This window comes from Falco cherrug, chromosome 3 (assembly GCF_023634085.1).
Source record: "Falco cherrug isolate bFalChe1 chromosome 3, bFalChe1.pri, whole genome shotgun sequence".
NCBI classification, from domain to species: Eukaryota; Metazoa; Chordata; class Aves; order Falconiformes; family Falconidae; genus Falco; species Falco cherrug.
In genome coordinates this window covers 112738457-112756810 of record NC_073699.1, presented here as the reverse complement: position 1 = coordinate 112756810, position 18354 = coordinate 112738457, and the positions used below count along the sequence as shown (strand labels likewise).

The following is an 18354-nucleotide window of genomic DNA, read 5'->3' as shown; positions in this document are numbered from 1 at the left end:
GCCTCGCCCCTCTGGGCCGCCTTCGGACACGCCTTTAATGAGCCACGGGCCATTTGCAGCCCCGGGGGCAGGGGCGCCGCTAATCGCGGGGATAAGCGGCTTAAGGTGACCCAGCTGCAGCGCGCCCGCTGCCGGGGCGCGGCCGTTCGCGGGGGACGAGGCTGCAGGTTTGGCCCAGCAGAGGAGGCGTGGGCACAGAGGGGGCCGTGGCCTGTCCCTGAGGGTCTGGAGGGGCCCAGCACCGTGTCGGCTGGCAGCGAGTAAGTGCCTGTAGGAGGGGTGCGACCGTGCCCACGGAGAGCACCTGGGGGCGCCTGGGTGCCCCTGGCCTCAAACGGCTCCCAACGAGCCGGGTCGGTGGGCCACAGGCCTCCCACTTGCCCACCACGTCCCGGGACAGCAGCTGGATCTGGGGTGGCTGCAGGCAAAGGCACTGCTGTGCAGCTCTTCCCTGGCTGCCAGAGCACTAACTGCCCTCCTCAGTGCAGGGAAGGCCGCTGGTGAGGGGCAGCGGGGGGCTCAGGCGGTGGCGGTTTGGTTCCCAAAGCTGAGCTGTGGGGGAGAAGCCTTGTACCTGAGGCACGTGAAGTGTGATCCTGGGCTGGCCGCCGGTCCCCACCTGCAGTGTGAGATGGATCAGCCTTGGTCTGCAGGGATGGGACAATCCCCATGGTCTACGCAGTGCCTGTGTATTTCTTACAGGTCTTGCATTATTATAATGCTAAAGTGGCATTTGCTTTAAAGAGCTTGATTTACTGTTCATGAACTGTGCTATTCCTTTTGCTTATAACAACAGAAGTATGATCGGTTTAATTTTTGTTTGCTTAATTGGATTTGTTTCAGGTTTTAATGCATTAGTGTGTTGCTGCAAAGTATATATATAGTAAGTACGTGTTACATATTTTAGTCGGAAACATAAAAGCTAATATGAAATCCATTGGTCATGGATTTTGCAATTCACAAAATCTGCAGCTTGCCTTAGAAGAAGTTTTAAAAAAGCACTTCATAAAATCTTGTTGCCTTTTGAGTAAGGTTAAGCACTGCTTAAAAGTGGTTATATTGAAGTCCTGAATGGTAATTTTGGGAAGGCAGACGAACATGATTTTTAAAGGATGCTCTCTCTTCTCAGTGGGACTGAAATCAGGAATGAGTGATGTGAAGAACACCACCTAAAATAATCATGGCAACGTGGTGAGAACCTGGTAGCTGGCAGAAAAGACTGAAATGGAGAACTAAAAAAAAATCATGTGGGTCATCGAGAAAATAGGTGATGTCTAGGTTCTTGAGCATAAAGTAGTCCAGTGCCACATTCCAGGTGTTCATGGAGCAAAACAGCACTGATAAATGTGATGGTTTCATGTCCTTTCACAATTCAAATCCTTTATAGCACCCTTTTGTGATACATTGGCTGGATATTCCTGAGGTGCAAGGAGTATTTCTATGGAACACCAGTCCTCTGCATTTTGTGGTTATAGTTCATGCAGTGATAGGCACCCTAAAGAAGGCAGCCACGTTCACTCTGTAGTTGCCAACTTCTTGTCTCAAAAAAATAACGGAATCTTTCTGTTCATGGTACACTTGGTGATGTATGAAAGGTAGTAATGGCAGTTCCCAAGGATAATTGCAACGCTGCATGACTATTTCCAGTTGCTTTATTAATTGAGTTTACTCTCCAGTTTGTGGTGATTACTAAAAGAGTTTGCATGTGAGAAGGACAAGCAGGCTGTTTGCAGACAGGGATGACTGAGGCTCAGGTGCTTTCTTAGAAAGGAATGATATAAACGTATTTCAGAAACTGTAATTTGACAGGAGGCTTTCTGGTATTTGAGTACATTTGAAAAAGACAATGGGCACTGATTGCATAGGCTGTGCTGTCTCTTTTCAGATTGACTAGGGTTTTTTTAAGATGATACAGGTGTGTGTGCCTTTTCACAATACTGTTTTCATTTAAAAGGGGCATGGAAAAGAATGTTGGTTAGAATTAGTGACTGACAACTTGCTTTTAAAATTCGATGGAATGAAAGCACAGTCCCCTCAAATTGCACTTACCTGTTAGCAGCAGCTTCCAGATCTGTGCTCAGCATGAGCGTTGTATGTATAGCCATCTGACTTAGTGGCTCCCATCTGTGCTGTAACTCTTCCAGGTAAGGGGACAACGGAGATTCTCTGGGTGTGTAAACATTTTTTCATCCTTTGGTGTGGACAAGAAGTTGGCCTGCATAGCCTTGAACCTTTGCAGGGCTGTCACATGACATGTGAACAAATTTTCACTTGTTAAGCAGTTAAACAGTACCTTAAGTTGAGGCAGTAACTTTCCTGTCATCCCTGGAGAAAATATAAGTGTGGAGGAGATCTTAGCTGGATTTCCAGTCAATGAGGACGGGTAAGCATTGTACTCTAGCTGGTACCATGTTGCAATGACTTCTGTGAAAACATTTTCTTTTAGACCTGTTCTTGTTTGGTGTCGCGCAGATCTGGTTAGATGTAAGCATTCTGGAAAAGCAGCTACAGGCTACCTTGTCTTGGCAGCAGGATAATTCAGCCTTGCTAGCAACACACTCTTTTTGAGGCTGCAGGTGCATGCATAATGCTGGAAGTCTTTGTTTTCCAGGTTTTCTGTTGAGAACTGAGTCTGTCCCCTTCAGTCATTTCTGCTCTGACATGATTGTCTGCTGAGAAACAGGAAGAGAGTAGTGTCCATAATACTTTCAGGACTGAGGCTGGTGAATTGGAGACAAGAAATTCATAAGGAAAGTACCAAAAGCCTTTGGCAAACTGGGCAAGATGTGATGAGAAATATACGTGCTCCTTTGTTTATATTTCTTCTTATTTTTCTTCAGAGCAAAGAAACATTCAGAAGAAGGTGAATGTTGATCTGTATTTGGGCACTAGAAGTGGAGTAGACATTTCTCATCACTGGCTTAAGGCTGCAGCGTGCAGTGTAACCCCCAGCCAAACAGCAGAACGAGGCCGGCTGTGTACCGCACCTCTGTCAGCTGGGAAGAGAGATCCCAGTCTAAGACAGACTAATCTCTCCTGCCCTTCTCAGCCATTCCAGGACACCACCGGTCAGTTCTCCAGTTCCTGCTTCCTGCAGCAGAATAATCTCTGCTCCGGGCTGCAGCAGCACAGCTCTAAGTGTGTGGCTCATAGAATTCCCCACCTTGCATTGTCAGTGCACCCTGCTGTGAATCTTCCTCAGAGACACTCACACCTTGAGGCTTATAGTTTAGAAGGGAGAAGGAGCAAGACTATTGACTTTCTTCAGCAACATCATCAGAAAGCAAAGGCAGCTGGTCACTGCCCCATACATGCTGCTTGCCATTGCTATTTAGAAAGTAGGAACAAGAATAGTGACTATCCAGTGGAAAACCAACAACAGCATCAGCCTCCTGCTGCTTCTTGTATGGATCCCGTGAACCCTTCACTGGTCAATGCATGTTTGTCATCTTATACGGTAGATTCCCCTCTTAGGCACAAATTAGTGGTGTGTCCCTCTTCAAGGAGCTCAAGTGAAAGTGTGAACAGTTGTTGTAGTTCAGCCCTGACACTGGGGGATCTCAATCCATCTAGTTCAGACTCCTTTCAGTCTCTTTTGCATTCCTCACAGATTTCTGCGAACTTTTACTGTTCAATCCAGAAGCTTAAGCAAGAAAGTGCTTTGATGGGGATACGGGGCTCCCTCCCTCTGGAGCCCAAGTCTTCTCCACTCAGTGGCAATTTGTGCTTTGCTCCTGATGAATCAGCTTCTAGTATCCTGAGCACAGGAGAACAGCTAGCTGGAGTAAAGACAAGGGCTGCCCAGGCAAGATGGAAATGGGGTGTTCCATTTGCTAAAGACTGGCGCCTTAATGCAGTGACGAGTCATGCAGAACCTCTCTCTGTCTCTCACAGATATGGATATATTGGCTCAAACACATGGAGAACCAGAATTTCAGGTGACGGCCAGCCAGAAACCCTTGCATCTGGGTTGTGCTCTGGCAGGCTAGTGGATACAGAAGTTAATTCCTTCTACAGCTGCTCCCCTTATTTCATGTGTCAGTCACAGGCAAAGCCAGTTCTGGGAACTCGTAGTCTTTGTGTTCACACAAAAAGTCATTCCCCTGAAAAGGTTCTTAAAGAAGAGCTGTCTAACAGGGCATCCCTGTGTGCTGTATCTTGGAAGAAAGACCTTCCAGCCAGTCTGTATCCAGAGGGTCTGCAGCTGTCACTGGAGACAGATTTAGGGGAGGCTCGGATGAATGTTGGTGTAGCCTTGTATAGGACTCCGAGGGAGGTGTGCATGACAGCCACTTCTCCTGGAGATAAACAGTTTAGACCAGTCCAGCAGCTTAATATTAAACCTGTAGAAGTCAACAACTCTGAACCTTGTGTTAAGTCCAGCAAATGCTCGGAAGAGGTATGTGACTCTAGATCACAAGCAGCCAGAAGAAAGGCTGTGGTGGACAGCAGCCAGTCCAGCCCATCTGGTATTCAGGTTGAGGAAGGCTTTGGTGAGTATTCTGACATAGATTGTATCAGTGTGAGCAGAGAAGAAAGGAGAAACAAATACTCCTACCAAAGCAGCTGGAGGAACTGGGAAGCTGATGCCAATCTCGACCAGTCTGAAGAACCTTCTATGGAGAAGAGTGCCAAAGAACCATGGTGCTGTGAAGAAGGGAGCCAGACACAGGAAACTGTGTCCAGGGAGGTGAGGATGGGCTCACTGTGTAGCATCCCTACTCACAGATAATACATGTACTTGTCTCTGCTTCTTGCTAGAGGTAAAGAGTTAAGGTACAACGGTGATGGGGATGCTTGTCCCTTAGTTTTTTCTGGCACTGAATGGCCAGAATGTCCTCTCTTATGGTCCTGATCCATCCCAACATATGCAACTTTGTCTCACATGCTTCTTCCTGAAGACCAGCATGTTAACTTGGTTGGTCTTGGGAATGTAAACACCTGTTTTTTATATTCTCTGGATCGTATGCAGAGGGAAAGCATTAAACTGGTTCTTACTCTGTGAAGGGTCCTCAGGCTTTTCCATGTCTGAAGTATGTAAGAGTATTCACTGAGCAATGGTGGGAGTAGTGTCAAAGGCATCCAACATAGTATGCTACCCTGAGGAAGCACTGTTCTGGTCTTCATCTAAAATGACTTGCCATGCTGGGCACAGACAAATTGTTCAAGAGTAGTGAGAATAATCATGTGAGTTACTGTCTTTTGCCTGTTTGCAGGTCTCAGAGAACAGCTTCTGGTCATTGAAGGTGAACGAGCAAAGGTAAAAAGACTGGTTTTGTGTGAGTGTGCTGGTACATAACAGGGGAGGAAAACTGCTGCAAAGTGGCTAAGGAGGCCATGTTCCTAGGAATGTTTGGGTTTAGGACTTAACCTACATTATTCTGCCATGGTTGGGTCAGGGGCTGCATCCATTTCTCTTCAAAGGGTTGCCAACTAGAATGGAGCATGCTCTAAAAAGAATATCTGTATCCTTTAAATTCTAGCTTCTAAATTCAACCTTGGTTGTTGCTAGCAATGAAAGTGTTGGTACCAGGTATTCCGCTTTTCGGTGCAGCAAATTCCAGCATGCTCACTGCATGGTTAGCTAAGATCAAGAACTGGTCTTGTCCATGAGATGGGATTCAAATTCGTGACCTGTGGATAATATGTGTGTGAGATTGCTACCAATTTAGCAATGGTGATACCTTAATTTGGTGTGAGGCTGCAGGTTTTCCACTCTTTAGAGGGAACCACTTGAAATACCTCTTTTCTGCTTGGTGGCTGAACTCTGATTGCCATCTCCCGGCTGTGTTTAACTTTCCTTTGTGTTAACTGGAGCTCACTTTTGTTTTTTTCTTTTTAAGTTTCCAGCACTTGTGTGACAGACAAATGCTAACTAGGTGTTTCCAAGCCTGGAGGAAACACATCCTCTGGAAAAGGGCTGCAGCCAGGCAGCATTACAGACAGCAACTACTTCGGAAAGGCCTTGGTGCTTTGCAGTGGGCTGTGCACCAGAGGAGGATGCAGCTGGAGGTAGCCCAGCAGAGACATGCCTCGGCTCTGCTAGCTATCAGCTTCCACAGGGTGAGGACGGGCTAGGGACAGTAAAAGTGGTGCCATGAGTTTTCTGTTGTGCAGTCAGAGGAGGCAGAAATCCTATTTGGATAGGGAGGAGGAAGGGGTACCCTGTATGAATTTCAGTGATGTGGACCCTGATACTCAGCCTGCAGTTTGTAATCATGTGGTTTCTCCTTCAGTGGAAGGAAGCTGTGGAAAAACAGAGCAAGAAGCAAGCTCTGCAGCCTGAGCCATATTCTTATACCCCAAGTTCATCGGTGGGGTGTTTTGGAGTAGGAAGATTAGCAACTATGACAACCTCAGCTCAGCACCAGCTTACAGTAGGATACTCAAAGGAAGCTGAGCAGGCTTGTAGGTAAGCTGAAAATGTTCTTTCTGTTATCTTGGACAAGTGGAGGTTTACAAACACCACAAGAAATTTTTCTTAAAGGGTGGCAGACTTGTTTCCAGGTCCTTGGATGAATTGTTGCAGATAAGCACTGCAAGAATTACTTAGTTTTAAGAACTAAACAATCCTGTTTCAGAGCTTCTGTGTACTAGTGTTTTCAATCTGATCTGAGTGTCTGACAGAAATACTTCTGCACTATTTCTTGAGTTCAGCTGTCACCTGCATATGTGATACAGGTGTAAATGAGAATGGAGTGAGGCAATACTACAGCATCTAGCAGGACAGTAGAGGTGTCAAAAGAAAAACCTTTTGTTGTGCTTTCTGATTTTGAAGGCAGGAGAACAAGTCCAGACAAAACCAGAGAGCTACCTAAGGAGAAAGAAGGCTCTGGATTCTGTTCTGTGCATGCCTCTTTGGACAGACGGATGTTAAAGCATGCTTGTGACTCTTTCAGGGTGGAGGGAGAATTGTGGACACAGCTTCATCGTAGGCAGAGAGGAAGTGAGTTCTGCTGGAGAGCTGAAGCAATCAGAGATATGAGACGGCTAGCTGGTAAGCACGTGTTCCGTAGCCTTGGAACAGCTTGGATGTAATCACTGTTTCACCATGCTTCTTGGTTTGGGTCTAGTTGTTGCTTTGATCTGGCTTTTACAGAACCTGATCCTGCAAATAGCTGGGCCAGTATCTCTGATGGCAGAGGGTGGCCCACTTGTCGTGTCATACACCTTTTGCCTTGTTCCTTGTCTTCAGCTGCAGCAGATGCTGTTACTCCAGCAATGTCAGCCGTCTCCCTTAGGTGCCCTTCCTCAGACAGCTGGAGTTCAACTAGAGGATGCTTGCTGTATGACACAAGTTGTTTGAAGTTCTTCTAAGGTATTTTTCTTCCTGTCAATCTCTTCCTGCCCTGCAACATAGCAGCTTTCAGATTGTGGCGCCTGCAGAAGGAGCTGCTGAGCAAAGAGGAAGCCAGACTTTTGGAAGCCCGTGCTCTGCTGGAAAAGAAGCAGCTACAAAGTGTTTTCTGGATGTGGTGTTCCCGATGCTCAGAAATGAAACGGATTGTAGCACTGACAACTCACATCCAAAGAAACTTGGTCTCCCGGTAAGTTGTTCATGTGAAAAATCTGTTCCCCATGAAGGTCCAAGGAATCACAGAGGGTGATGTGTTGTTCCATCTTAAAGCCATCTATTCTTTTGTTTTAGGAGTTAATAAACATGAAAGTAGGGATAAACACAGGAAAAGAAATTACTGTGGCCAGAGACATTACAGCTTGCCTTCCTTGTACTGCCAAAGTGTTTTGGTCCTGACCTTTGATGTCCTGAAAGATCAAACCTGAAAGCACTCACTGTGCTGCTGTGCTCTAAGCATGACAGCGGCTTTTTAATGAAATAAACAGAAGCTCAGAAGATGACAGCTTCTGTCTGTCTTTCCTGAAGTAAAGCCAGTTTCAGGGGGAGACAAGCTTGTACATGTGGTTTTCCATGTTGTTCTGTTTTCTTTCATTTTTCTCAGGTGCTTCAGTACATGGAAGGAGACTGCTGAGCAGAAGGCACTTTACAGGTGCAACCTGGCCCATCTCAGAGCAGTATCACTGAGGAAATACTTCCAACAGTGGGTTCAGATGCTGCAGGTCACAGAAGGCAATAAGCAGGCAATGGTGAACTTCCTCCTCCTACGATGGGGGCAGAATTACGGTGAGGAGCTTGGGGTCTGTGCAGAATCTAAGACTTGGAGGTGCTTAGGCTCCTTCCTCCTCTTCTTGTATGGTAAAATCCAGCAGAAAACAGCCTGATAACAGAGAAGCTCAGATGATACATGATATTAACAAGCCAGAGTGGGCAGAGTTCTGGATGTGTCAGTGAAGCTGCAGGGAGATTTGTTGCTCTGCTTTGTAAACCTAACAAAGTCTTAAACCTTGCTGAAAGGAAGCAGTTTGAGGGCTGGGCTGGGCTGAGTTTCTTAGGAATGCCTTTTGATAAACATTGTCTCTTGTTGCTTTCTGTAACTGGTTAAGGACCAGTTATAAGCTCTGTAGCTGACAAGACTGTGACAAAGAGGCCTGAAAATCAGCTGCTGTGGACTACAGAGAGACGGTTTCCAGAGAAAACAAGCTACTCTTTTGATGACTTCTGCCAAAAGGTGAAGCTCCAGAGAATATATCTGCTGTGGAAAGCAAGGTTGTGTGAGCATCACAGAGCTAAGTGAGTAAAGAAGAGGCAGGTCCTGGAGCCCTGCCCTCGTTAGTAGTGTCCTCTTGACTTTTTGGTCCTTCTGGAAGAACCCCTTTTACCATCCGTCATCTGTCACGTCTGTACTAGTGTCTCCCTCTGGTATCCCTTTTCAGTCACTTTGCTGTCTCCATATCTTCTGTCTCAGTTCTTTCTCTCAGACTTTGGAGCAGTGTAGACTCAGAAAAGCTCTGAAATTATGGCACCAGAAGTGTCTCATGCTGAAGACAATTGAGCAAAGTCCTGAGCAGTCGCACAGGACTGCCTATGAAGAGCCTCTTGCCACGCTCTTTTCTGAGGACTTCTCAACATCTTCTGGTTTTGATAGCAGTGCTCCAGCTACTCTGGCCTCTCAAAGCTCGTTGGAAAAGGTGAGAAGGTCTTCATACATCTAGACTGCTCTGAGGTATTATATTGCTGGGATTTTTCAGGGGAAAATTTCTGTCTCAGCATGGCATTGTCATCAGCGAACTGTGCTTAGTATTTAGGCCTGAAGAGCACTGCGCCTGTTGGTTGTGGAGTTTAAATGTAATCAGAAATCATAAAGTCTCTGCACTCTGTGTCCTCCTTGGTTCATCATTTAGTGATATGGGAAGGTATTGAGCTAGTGAGGTTCTCTTGTATGCTTGCTTCTGTTTGTGGCTGCATGGTGGAAGGGATGAGGTACAAAAGCCTCAAGTGCACATGCCTGTTCCCCCTGTTCGCAGGTAGAAGTAACTAGTGTTGAAACAATATGCTTGCACTCCAGAGCTGTACTTGCTAACCTGCAGTTCCTTTGGATGCATCCTGGATTTCCCTGAATCCTTGCCAAAAAGAGGAGTAAATGGCATGGTCAGAACTGTTAGCTGAGTGATTCCAGTGCAAGGACGTTTACCTCACAGCATGTTCTTCCCTCCATACCTGCAGGAATACAGTTTTAGTGACAGCAGTCAGCAGGGCTTCTCCTCCGTTCTGGCTGCTGAGGATGTTGCACACATGCCACATTACAGTTCTCTCCTGCAACTACACCAATGCGCAGAGCTGCCAGCTGAGCTGGGTGGGGAGCTGTACTTGCAGGCCTCCTTTTCTCCACAGAGCACTGGACCCGGGTGAGTTGGAGACTGGTTCTCTGGGATGCTCGTAGCACTGTCCCCTTGTTTGGTCTGGCTGAATTCCTTCCTTCAGGATAGTCTCCCATGTCACCTCACACCATCTTTCCAGGTACTTCATACTCTTCTTTCTTTCTGTTTTCCCCTGACACTTTTGTCTTGCAGAAGAAACTGGTTTGTGGGAGATCAGTTCCAGTCTTTGGCACTGCAGAGTCAAGACAATAACGCCCAGCCTCTCACCAGTTACTCTGCATGGGAAGAGGTAAGGCTGAAAGGTGGTGTGAGACATGTAAATGTACAAGTGGTTTCTGCAAAGCCCAGTTTACCAAAGAGCCTTTGGGTTTCAGTATCAGCATATGGAAGTCTCACTGCTGTTTTGTCTTTGTTCTTTTCTCTCAGACACAAGGTTTGGGAGATTGAGGCACTTCTCAGGGTAACTCTTCCTACCATTTGCCAGCTAAGCTGGAAATCAGCCAGGTGTCAAGAATTTAAAAGGAAGGTGCTAGATCCTCATGTGTGGGTGTTCATGCCGCGTGTGTGGGTTAGCAACAGGAAATTAGGCAAGCATGGAAGTTACAGTAGCAAGGAGAAAGGCCTGGCTGCATGGAGTAACTGTGTTACAGCAGTAGTTCAAGGCCTTTTTTTGCTTCTGGATTACAGGACTGTAGTTCTGACAAGGAGGTGAAGAGTTGCTGGCACCAAGCAGAGAAATGCTGCCTGCAGAGGTACTTCATTGTCTGGTCAGCTCAGACTCAGCAGCTTGTAAAGGCCCAGCAGTACTGCAGGCTCATTCAGCTGTCTCGGTAGGTATTGTGCTTTCCAGAAGTTTCCTAAAGCTGTCTGTTTTGAGAGCTCTACACTTGTTTTTTTTAAAAGAATACTCTTCCTCTAGTTATCTTTTTTCAGTCTTCAGTGGGAGTTTTGCAGCCTATTATTTTGTGGGTTTCCTGCTTCAAAATTATTATATCTGAACATAAACGCAGTAATTTCTGGTTTGATGGGGTGCCTCACAAATTAAAGCAAGCCTAGAACTGCTGATAACAAGCCCTGGTAAGTTCCTATCCATGGAGCTGGCCTTGCTCTCTACTCATTCAGAAGTTGAAGATCACAACAGGTTTGGCACAGCCAGGACAGAACACTGTACAACTTGCCCTGTCCATCGTTTCCTCTGACATTTAATGGGGAAAGGATGCTAACAGATCAGGTGTATTTCCTAAATTCCTTCATGTGTATATTTATTATTAAAGTTGCAGTTACAAGGGTGTGAATCTGTGTGAGTTGTTCCTATAGTTGGTGCAATGACCTTTGTCTTTCTCAGAGCCTTTCTCAGCTGGCACCACTGGGTCGTGGAAAATAAGAAGCGAAAAGCAGCAGCAGCCCTAAAACATCGAGTTCATTGCTGCCAGATGGCTTTCAGCCTGTGGAAGAAGAGACTGGCCCAGAAAGTGGAAGCTGACCAGAGATTCAGGTGTCATATTCACCAGATTACTGCTGATGCTCTACAGCGTTGGCATTCCTGCTGGCAAAGTGAGTTATGCCATCAGCAGCACTTGTGTCTGTAGGAGAGGGATGCTGTGGAGGTGGTTGGGATGGAGAAAGTCCCACCTCTTGTTGTAACTTTGTGTGCTGCTCCTTTGGAATGGCACGTACTAGTCCAGGGGTCAGCAAGCGCCTGTGTCACCACCTTCTTGTGGTTTTAAGCAGGACATGTGCCCTGCTGCTTCCTAGTGCTTTATGCTAGGGGAGATGCTCCTTTGGCAGCTGATTGGAAAAGGGGTGGATCTCGCTTTACTTGCACTACCAAAGGAGTGTTCAAGCAGTGCATTTCAGCAGCTGGGGTGTTAAACAGAGTTCAGATGCAGCATTCCGAGCTCAAACACGACTCCTCAGACCCAACAGCCAGGCTTTGCTTCAGCGGTTTCTTTTGGGACTGCTTAACAGTCCTGATTCTGTCCCTCAAGGGACTCCACGTGCTTTAAGTGCCAAGTACTTACACTGTGCCAGGGAAGGAATACTCCCAATTTTTTATGGAAAACTGCCTTGCAGATGAAAGTGGAACTGATCTGTGATCACTTGCTTGGGAAAGGACAGGGGAGGGGAAAAAAGGTCTAACTGCCTTGCAGACAAAAACCTACAAGGTGAATTGAAAAATCTCTTCAGCTGCTAGAGGACAGGATATCATAGATATCCCATCTGGTATTTGCAGCAGATGTATTCTTTGCTCTTGTCTGGATTCTGTGGTGGCAAAAAAACCCTGTTGGGCTCAGCAAGCTCTTGCATTCTTTCACAGGGAGGCGTGCTATGAGAGAGCTGCAGCAGCAATGGGCTCAGTACAGCTGCCAGGAGAAGAAGAGGTTGGTCCTGCAGACATGGTATTGCCAAACAAGAAAGCAGAAATATGCTGCTCAGTTCTGGGAATGTCATCTTCTGCACAGGTTTGTTTCCTGCTCTCAGATGGTATTTCTGAGGGGAGCTTTGAGTGAAGAACAATTTATGTAGCGGATAATTCAGTGTATTCTTACCAGAGCTTGGGTTTGAAAGTACAGATAACTTGTGTGTAAATGGAGCTTTTGTAGAAGTGCTACCCTGGGGTTGCTGCTATGTTAAGTGATCTGTTATCCATAGCCTCCCACTCCCCATCTTGTTCTTCTCATTCAAAACTTCTTTTCTTTCCAGAACTTCTGTTCAGTCTTAGTTATGCAGTGTGGTATTTGTAAACTAAGCAAAGGAGATGCAAACAAATTTGTGTAGTTTAAAAAAGTGAAATTCTAATTTCCACTGGAATTATTCAGTATTTGCTCAAAGAAATAGTGGGCAGAGGTCTGATGCTTACAAACCTGAATGTTCCCAATTCTGGACACAGCATGTTGATTTAAATTTAAACTAAAGTGAAAAATTGAGTTCAATATATTCCTGCAGAAAAGCAATATTCAGTAAAGCCTGTGAAGGGAGAACCATGATATTCAATTCATCTCAGTGTTAAGTTGCAGTGTAGGTGAAGCTGTAGTATGTTTTGGAGTCTTATGTTATGGTGCAGATCCTGTAAACATATTAGTTTAATCTGAAGAACAAGGTGTCTGCTGTCAATCCTTAACTTCTTATCTTTCTCATCTGTTGTTCAGTAGCTGTCTCATTGAATTGTTTCATTTATGTGGTTTATGTTGTGTGAGGCTACTGCCTGCCTGAAACACAGCAAAGTGTCCAGCTGCAGTGAAGCAGGAATTGTTCAGGTGGTTCTCTTTGAGATAAGTCAGGAGGATAAGAATGAATAAAATTATTTACGCCAAGGATTCATTTAAGGCACAAGAAGTGCAGGTTTGGCCCTAGCGGATTTCCTTTTGAATTGTGGGTTTGGGCTGAGAGGGGACAAAGATCTGCAGAGGAAAGAACAACTAAAAACCCAGTAAAACCTTAGTGGCTGTGAAGCTTAGACTCTGCACTCACCCCACCCGGTTACGTTTTCTTCTGCAAATCGGTCTGTGCGGCGGCACCCTAGTAGGAAGTGTGTTTGAGAGAAGTCCTTAATATTGCTCCTTCCTGTAGAGTGTGTCTCCACCATTAATCTTCCTTCTGAGCTCTCCTTTGATGAGAGAGTGCTTCTAATTTCTCACCTGGATATGGTACAGGCTGAGCCCTGTCTCTTCTGAGGGGGGCATTTTTCATGCTAGGATAACCTGCAATAGATTCTCTTGATCTTCAGAGAAGCCTGCCAGGCAGAGGGTATTTACACCTCTGCCCTATGGTGCAATGGGGCGATTTGCATAATGAAAGTCCAAGTGGAACAAGGAACCAAAAGGATAAGCCAGGAGTTAAAAGCAGATTGGCTCCTGGGGTTGCAGAGGAAAACTGGCCTCCTGTGCATCAGCCTGTAAGATACGGAGAGATTATTGTGGGTGCAGATTTACAGTGCTGTTAATAACAACTCCTGTAGACACTGACTTTTTGGAATAAAATTGTCTCCATAAAGATTCTAGCTGTACATCCCGTGTATGCAGGCCCTTAGTTTGTGACAGCCAAGAAAAAAATTAAAATCTGAATCTTGACAACAAGTTGCTGTCTTAAATGCAGCCTGGTTCTGCAGCAAGCAGGCTTAAGGAGTCAGCTGGGTTCCGTGCTGAAGGAGATTTTAGCAGCAGTTCATCCCATAAAGAAAAGGCATTTGTTTTGTAGGCAAAGTGTTGTGTTCAGTTTGCAGAGGCCTTTGAAGAGGAAGAAATGCTAGAACAGCCAGAAGGAAGCAGACATGCTCCTGGGCTTTGAGGAGCCAAAAGTGCTGGGAATCTGAAGCAAAGCGAGGCCAAGTTGTTCACAAAAGAAACTGTAGTTGAAGAGTCTGAACTTATGTCTCCCAAGGACAAAGCACTGGAAAAATAAGTATCACAGAGCAAGATACGTAAATGTTGATTGCAGAAGGAATAATGGGAACAGCCTTTTTTTCTTCCACTTGCTTTGACCACTTACTTGTGACACTGCAGGGTGGGGTGAGAAAGTGGAATTTGGTCTATAGCCTGTTCGGTGCTGACATGGAAATGTGAGTTTAGGCATCTGCTGCTTTTCTGTGCTTGCATTGTTTTTCAGGTGCCTAGTCACCTGGGCCCAGGTCACTGCTTGTAGACTGAGGCAGCAGGAAGCCCTCTCTTGTTTTAAACGGGTCAGAGAGCACCGTCTCCTAGTCACGAGCTTTACTGAGTGGAGGGTGAAATTCTTAAGAGCTGAACAACGGGTGCCAGGAGAGAGAAACCACACATGCAAGGAACCCTCTCGGGGTAAAGCCTGTCACCGCTGGCGACTGGCCTCAAGAGGACAGCAAGCCCTGCGTCTAGGATCTGTGGCTACTGTAAAACAAGTAAGAAAAGATGAAGGTCCCAATGAAGACCTCAGTGAGTCACTAGGCACTAAGATACTAATAAGGCTTGTATAAAAACCTGGTCTGACTCATGGTGACTGCTTAGTCCCTGCCTTCATCACCATAATCTGGCGTTGATTGCAGCAACCATCTGGAGCACAGCAATAAGGAATAGGGACATTTTGACCAGAGAGATGAGCGCGCTCCTTCCTCTGTGCTCAAAGATGAGGTGGGATAATCACTGTCCCTGCAGAGCAGGGCGAGCTGTCAGAGCTGCAGCTTTTTTCCAAAGACTCACAGCCAGCAAACCATAAAGAGGTCGATTGATTTGGAAGGCCTGAGTCAGTCCTGCTGGGATCTCATCTGTGCAGCTTCCAGCCTGGGGTCTAGCACATTAAACTACCTGCAGGGATATGAGCATGAATGTATCTCTAAGGCTAGTTTGTGTGTGTGTGTGCGTGCGCTTTCTGCGCACATTGTGTTTAGCCTTGGCTGCAGCTGTGTTATTTCTGTTTGCAGGCCTGCAACTACTGGACAAAAGCAGCTGCCTTTTCCCAGTGCTCACGGCAGCGCAGTACCCTGATAGGTGCTAGGAAGAACAGGAAGATGTCTCTGTCTTGGTCCATGAGTAAGAAGATGCCCCCACCTCTTTTCCTTTCATGGGGCCATGTGTGGAGTGTGAGTGAGGAGGGAAGGGGAGTAGTGTTTGTCAGGCAGATGACTGGGATTCCTCTGTGGAGTAGGTGCTCATGGCAGTTGAACTCTGAGTAGGTTGCTTCTGAGTTCAGGAGCCAAAGGACTAAGGGCTTATAGCAGCTCTGGTCTCTCCTTCTCCTGATCTGAGGTTAGCTCCTGTGTGATTCCTCTTTTCTTTCCTAGAAAGCAGAAGAGGCAGAGAAAAGGGTTCAGCACTAGCTGCCCCTCTTGGGCTTTTTCCCAGTGCCATTCACCGCTGGCTGGTGATCTACAGAAACCAAAACAGGGCTGAAAGGCTGCTTCTCCCTCACTTGGTAGTGAGACCTGGTGTGGTGGGACCCTCCCCTGCACATGCAAGGATCCAGGAGAACAAAGCAGAGGTGGACTTGGAGGAGTGGGATGAGAAGTGGCTTGGGTAAGTGGAGTGGAGGGCTCTGGGCTTTCTCTTGTTCCTCCCATCAGGAAAGGACTCCCTTGTAGGGCTGTTGGGCTGATAAAGCTCATTTTCCCCTCTTCCCTATAGCAGGAAGTATGTGAGGTGGTGGCATCGCACAGTGATACTTCGCCGGTGCCTGCGTGACAGGAGACTGCACTGTCTGGCAAGGGGATGGCACCAGTGGAAAGAAGCAAGCAAGGTGGTGATACTGGCTCAAGTGTTGGTGAGCATCTGGTGCTGCCACAAGGGTGGCAGTGATGGGTGTTACTGGGTGAGCCTACTGTGCTTGCAGCCTCACATACATCCTGGGAGATGAGACCTGGGGATTTAAAAAGTACCAGTGTGCGCCAGAAATCCTGGTTTGCTGCTGTGGCTACTTTTTCTGTCTTTCTCTTTGAAATGCCAGTACGGCAGACTAGCATATCCTCATATTTAGTTGTGCTTTGCTCCATCTTACGGAAGGGAAGCTGAGACAGGATGCTTTGTATAGATTGTCTGTAGCCTGTGCAGAAGGTTCACAGCAAGTATTGCCGTCTTTGTCCTTGTATTCCTGATACATCCCTTTGGTGTCCACAGCCTGCCAAGAGCCGTTACTTGCTTTCCCCTTTTGCTGAGGCCCTGGCCACCTATGGAACAAACCCGTATCTGTCTGGCTGCTTGGGCATTAGCTGTGTGAGATGTGCTCTGACCTGCCCACGGGGCAGTACAGTGATGTGAGTGTAGCAAGCACATCCACAGTCACTGAGGAGCTGTGCTGAAGCACTGATGGGGTGCTGTTCTTTCCCCAGGGTACTGTGACTTAATCAGCCACAATATTTGCAGGAGACAGTAGTTCAGTAAGAGCTTTGTTAGCAGTCAGTTTTGCTCATTACCAATGCAAAGTCATTCAGGAGGGACCTGGGGAAGCAACTGGAAGCAAGATAGAACTAGAGGGGAAGTGAAGAAGGGTCTCTCCTGCCAGAGACCATTTAATCTGTGCACTGCCTCTTTTCTGGGCAGGACCAGAAGAGACTGATAGAAAACGCCTGGAGAGTGTGGAGACGACGACATTTGCAAAGCTGTGTGGTACAGAATTTTTTGGAGGAGGAAGCCAGGAGCCTACTATCTCAGGTAAGCATTTATGACTGCTTTAAGTCTTTGGACCTCAGTGGACCAAAAAGCACTCCAAAGGGACAACTGGCATTCCCTGTGTCTCTCTCCCTGCACAAAGCACTCGTGAGAAGTTGAATACATCAAGCAATGGGACTTGCCTATAACAAAGGGAAATAGCTTCCAGCTTTATATGGGTTCATTTCTGGGTGTTTTTCAAAGCTTTGTTTCAGCAGTCAATTTCCGTGACATGTGCCCCCTTCCTCACTGTTATCAGAGATGTTAATCCACTAATCCCCTGCCTCTCAAGAGCCCACTCAGGGAAGAAACAGGCTCCACACTGGTGTGGGAGGACCGTGCTGCCTTGCACCCAGGGACAGGCAAATCACTATAAATTTGAGCGAGCAGGCAAAACCTTAGATCTCAAATAGCCAGTTCACTGCTGTGCCCACCTCCCAAAGTTCCATGCAGGATTATGTGCTCTAACGAGATGAGAGCAGGTACTGAAATTAGAGGGCAGAAGGGGACATTGCTCTTCCTTTTCTCACGTGGGTTTGTACTCTGCACTTAACTTACTGGCTACAGGAACATAGGGGAGACAGGGAAGGGCTCTGAGTGAATGGGGAGGCAGCTGGCACAGGCGTTTGCTGGAGAAAAAGCTGTGTTGATGGGTGCTGGGAGAGTGGGTGGAACCCCTCAAAGGTAACCCGAGTCTTTGATTTGTCCACTTTACTATTGAAGGCTTTTGGAAGGTGGCGCCAGCTAACAGCATTCCAGCTCAAGGACAAAGGACGCTGCTGAGTGGTGGGGCCTGCCGGCAGCTGCTGCTCTTTCAGGACACGTGGAGGATACAGCTGGCTGTCACAACAAAGAGCTGGTCCTGCCAACCAAGAAAGCAAACACTCTGCTCACGTGACAGAAGCAGTGCTACAGGCCAGAAGTGTGCTAGCCAAAGGACAACCCGGAAGAGATGGTACCTAGTTAAAGGTTCTCTTTAAAGGACTGATACCCTACCTCCCTAGAAGCACAAACTGAGAAGTTACTCCCTTTTGTTGTGAGGTTGTATTCCCTTCTCCTCTGGACCCTGATTTTGCTGGTGTTCCGATTAAAGGTCAAAAAAACACCTTATACGCTGTCCCTTTACTCAGTCTTTTTTCCTGGACAGGAGTTTAGTGTCACACAGGGGAGTAAGAAAATACATCAGTCTTAAAAGAGATGAGCAGGAGTCTGCCGGTGCAAACGCTACAGCCTGTCGATTCCAAAGTCTGGACTGTCCTTGGTAGGTCCAAACACAGGTGTTTATTTTCAGATTTGGCTGTTTCCCTGGGAGTGGCTTCCCACGTGGCTCCCACCTCCTCCCCCTGTCTAGGTCCATCAGCTCTTCATTAAAGCTTTCAGTGGGTGGCCAACCTCTTGACTGCTTCCTGCTGGTTCCTTTCTGTGCTGAATGGGCTAGGGATGAAGGAACCTGCTGGGAACAGCTGAGCACCAAAAGCTTTGCTGAGGCAAGACAGGCGTGTCTGAC

The 18354-nt window shown here is 46.8% G+C and overlaps 1 protein-coding gene across 5 annotated transcripts; it reads left to right on the top strand.

The window, feature by feature from the left end:
* Positions 1-112: 112 nt before the first annotated feature.
* On the top strand, positions 113-17957 carry C3H1orf167 (chromosome 3 C1orf167 homolog). Of its 5 annotated transcripts, none has more exons than XM_055704382.1 (21): positions 113-260; positions 2612-4690; positions 5217-5260; positions 5844-6063; positions 6237-6412; positions 6900-6997; positions 7361-7547; positions 7959-8140; positions 8461-8647; positions 8823-9045; positions 9581-9762; positions 9928-10024; positions 10423-10565; positions 11081-11289; positions 12053-12197; positions 14341-14608; positions 15128-15236; positions 15488-15719; positions 15828-15963; positions 16740-16850; positions 17571-17957. In XM_055704382.1, the coding sequence occupies exons 2-21, from the start codon at positions 3407-3409 to the stop codon at positions 17628-17630; spliced, it is 4293 nt and encodes a 1430-aa protein (XP_055560357.1). In that variant the 5' UTR covers positions 113-260; positions 2612-3406; the 3' UTR covers positions 17631-17957. The 5 variants fall into 5 exon arrangements, with proteins under 5 accessions (XP_055560357.1, XP_055560359.1, XP_055560356.1 ...); XM_055704381.1 differs by having other exon boundaries at positions 123-260; positions 2841-4690; positions 7364-7547; XM_055704380.1 differs by having other exon boundaries at positions 123-260; positions 2841-4690.
* The last annotated feature ends 397 nt before the right edge of the window (positions 17958-18354 follow it).

What these genes read in the sequence shown, in the direction of transcription:
- C3H1orf167 (XM_055704382.1), top strand. Translation starts at nt 3,407, where the DNA reads ATGGATCCCGTGAACCCTTCACTGGTCAATGCATGTTTGTCATCTTAT. An exon ending in ACGATGGGGGCAGAATTACG is followed by an intron (nt 8,141 to 8,460) that starts GTGAGGAGCTTG and finishes TAACTGGTTAAG; the next exon opens with GACCAGTTATAAGCTCTGTA. An exon ending in GTTACTCTGCATGGGAAGAG is followed by an intron (nt 10,025 to 10,422) that starts GTAAGGCTGAAA and finishes TCTGGATTACAG; the next exon opens with GACTGTAGTTCTGACAAGGA.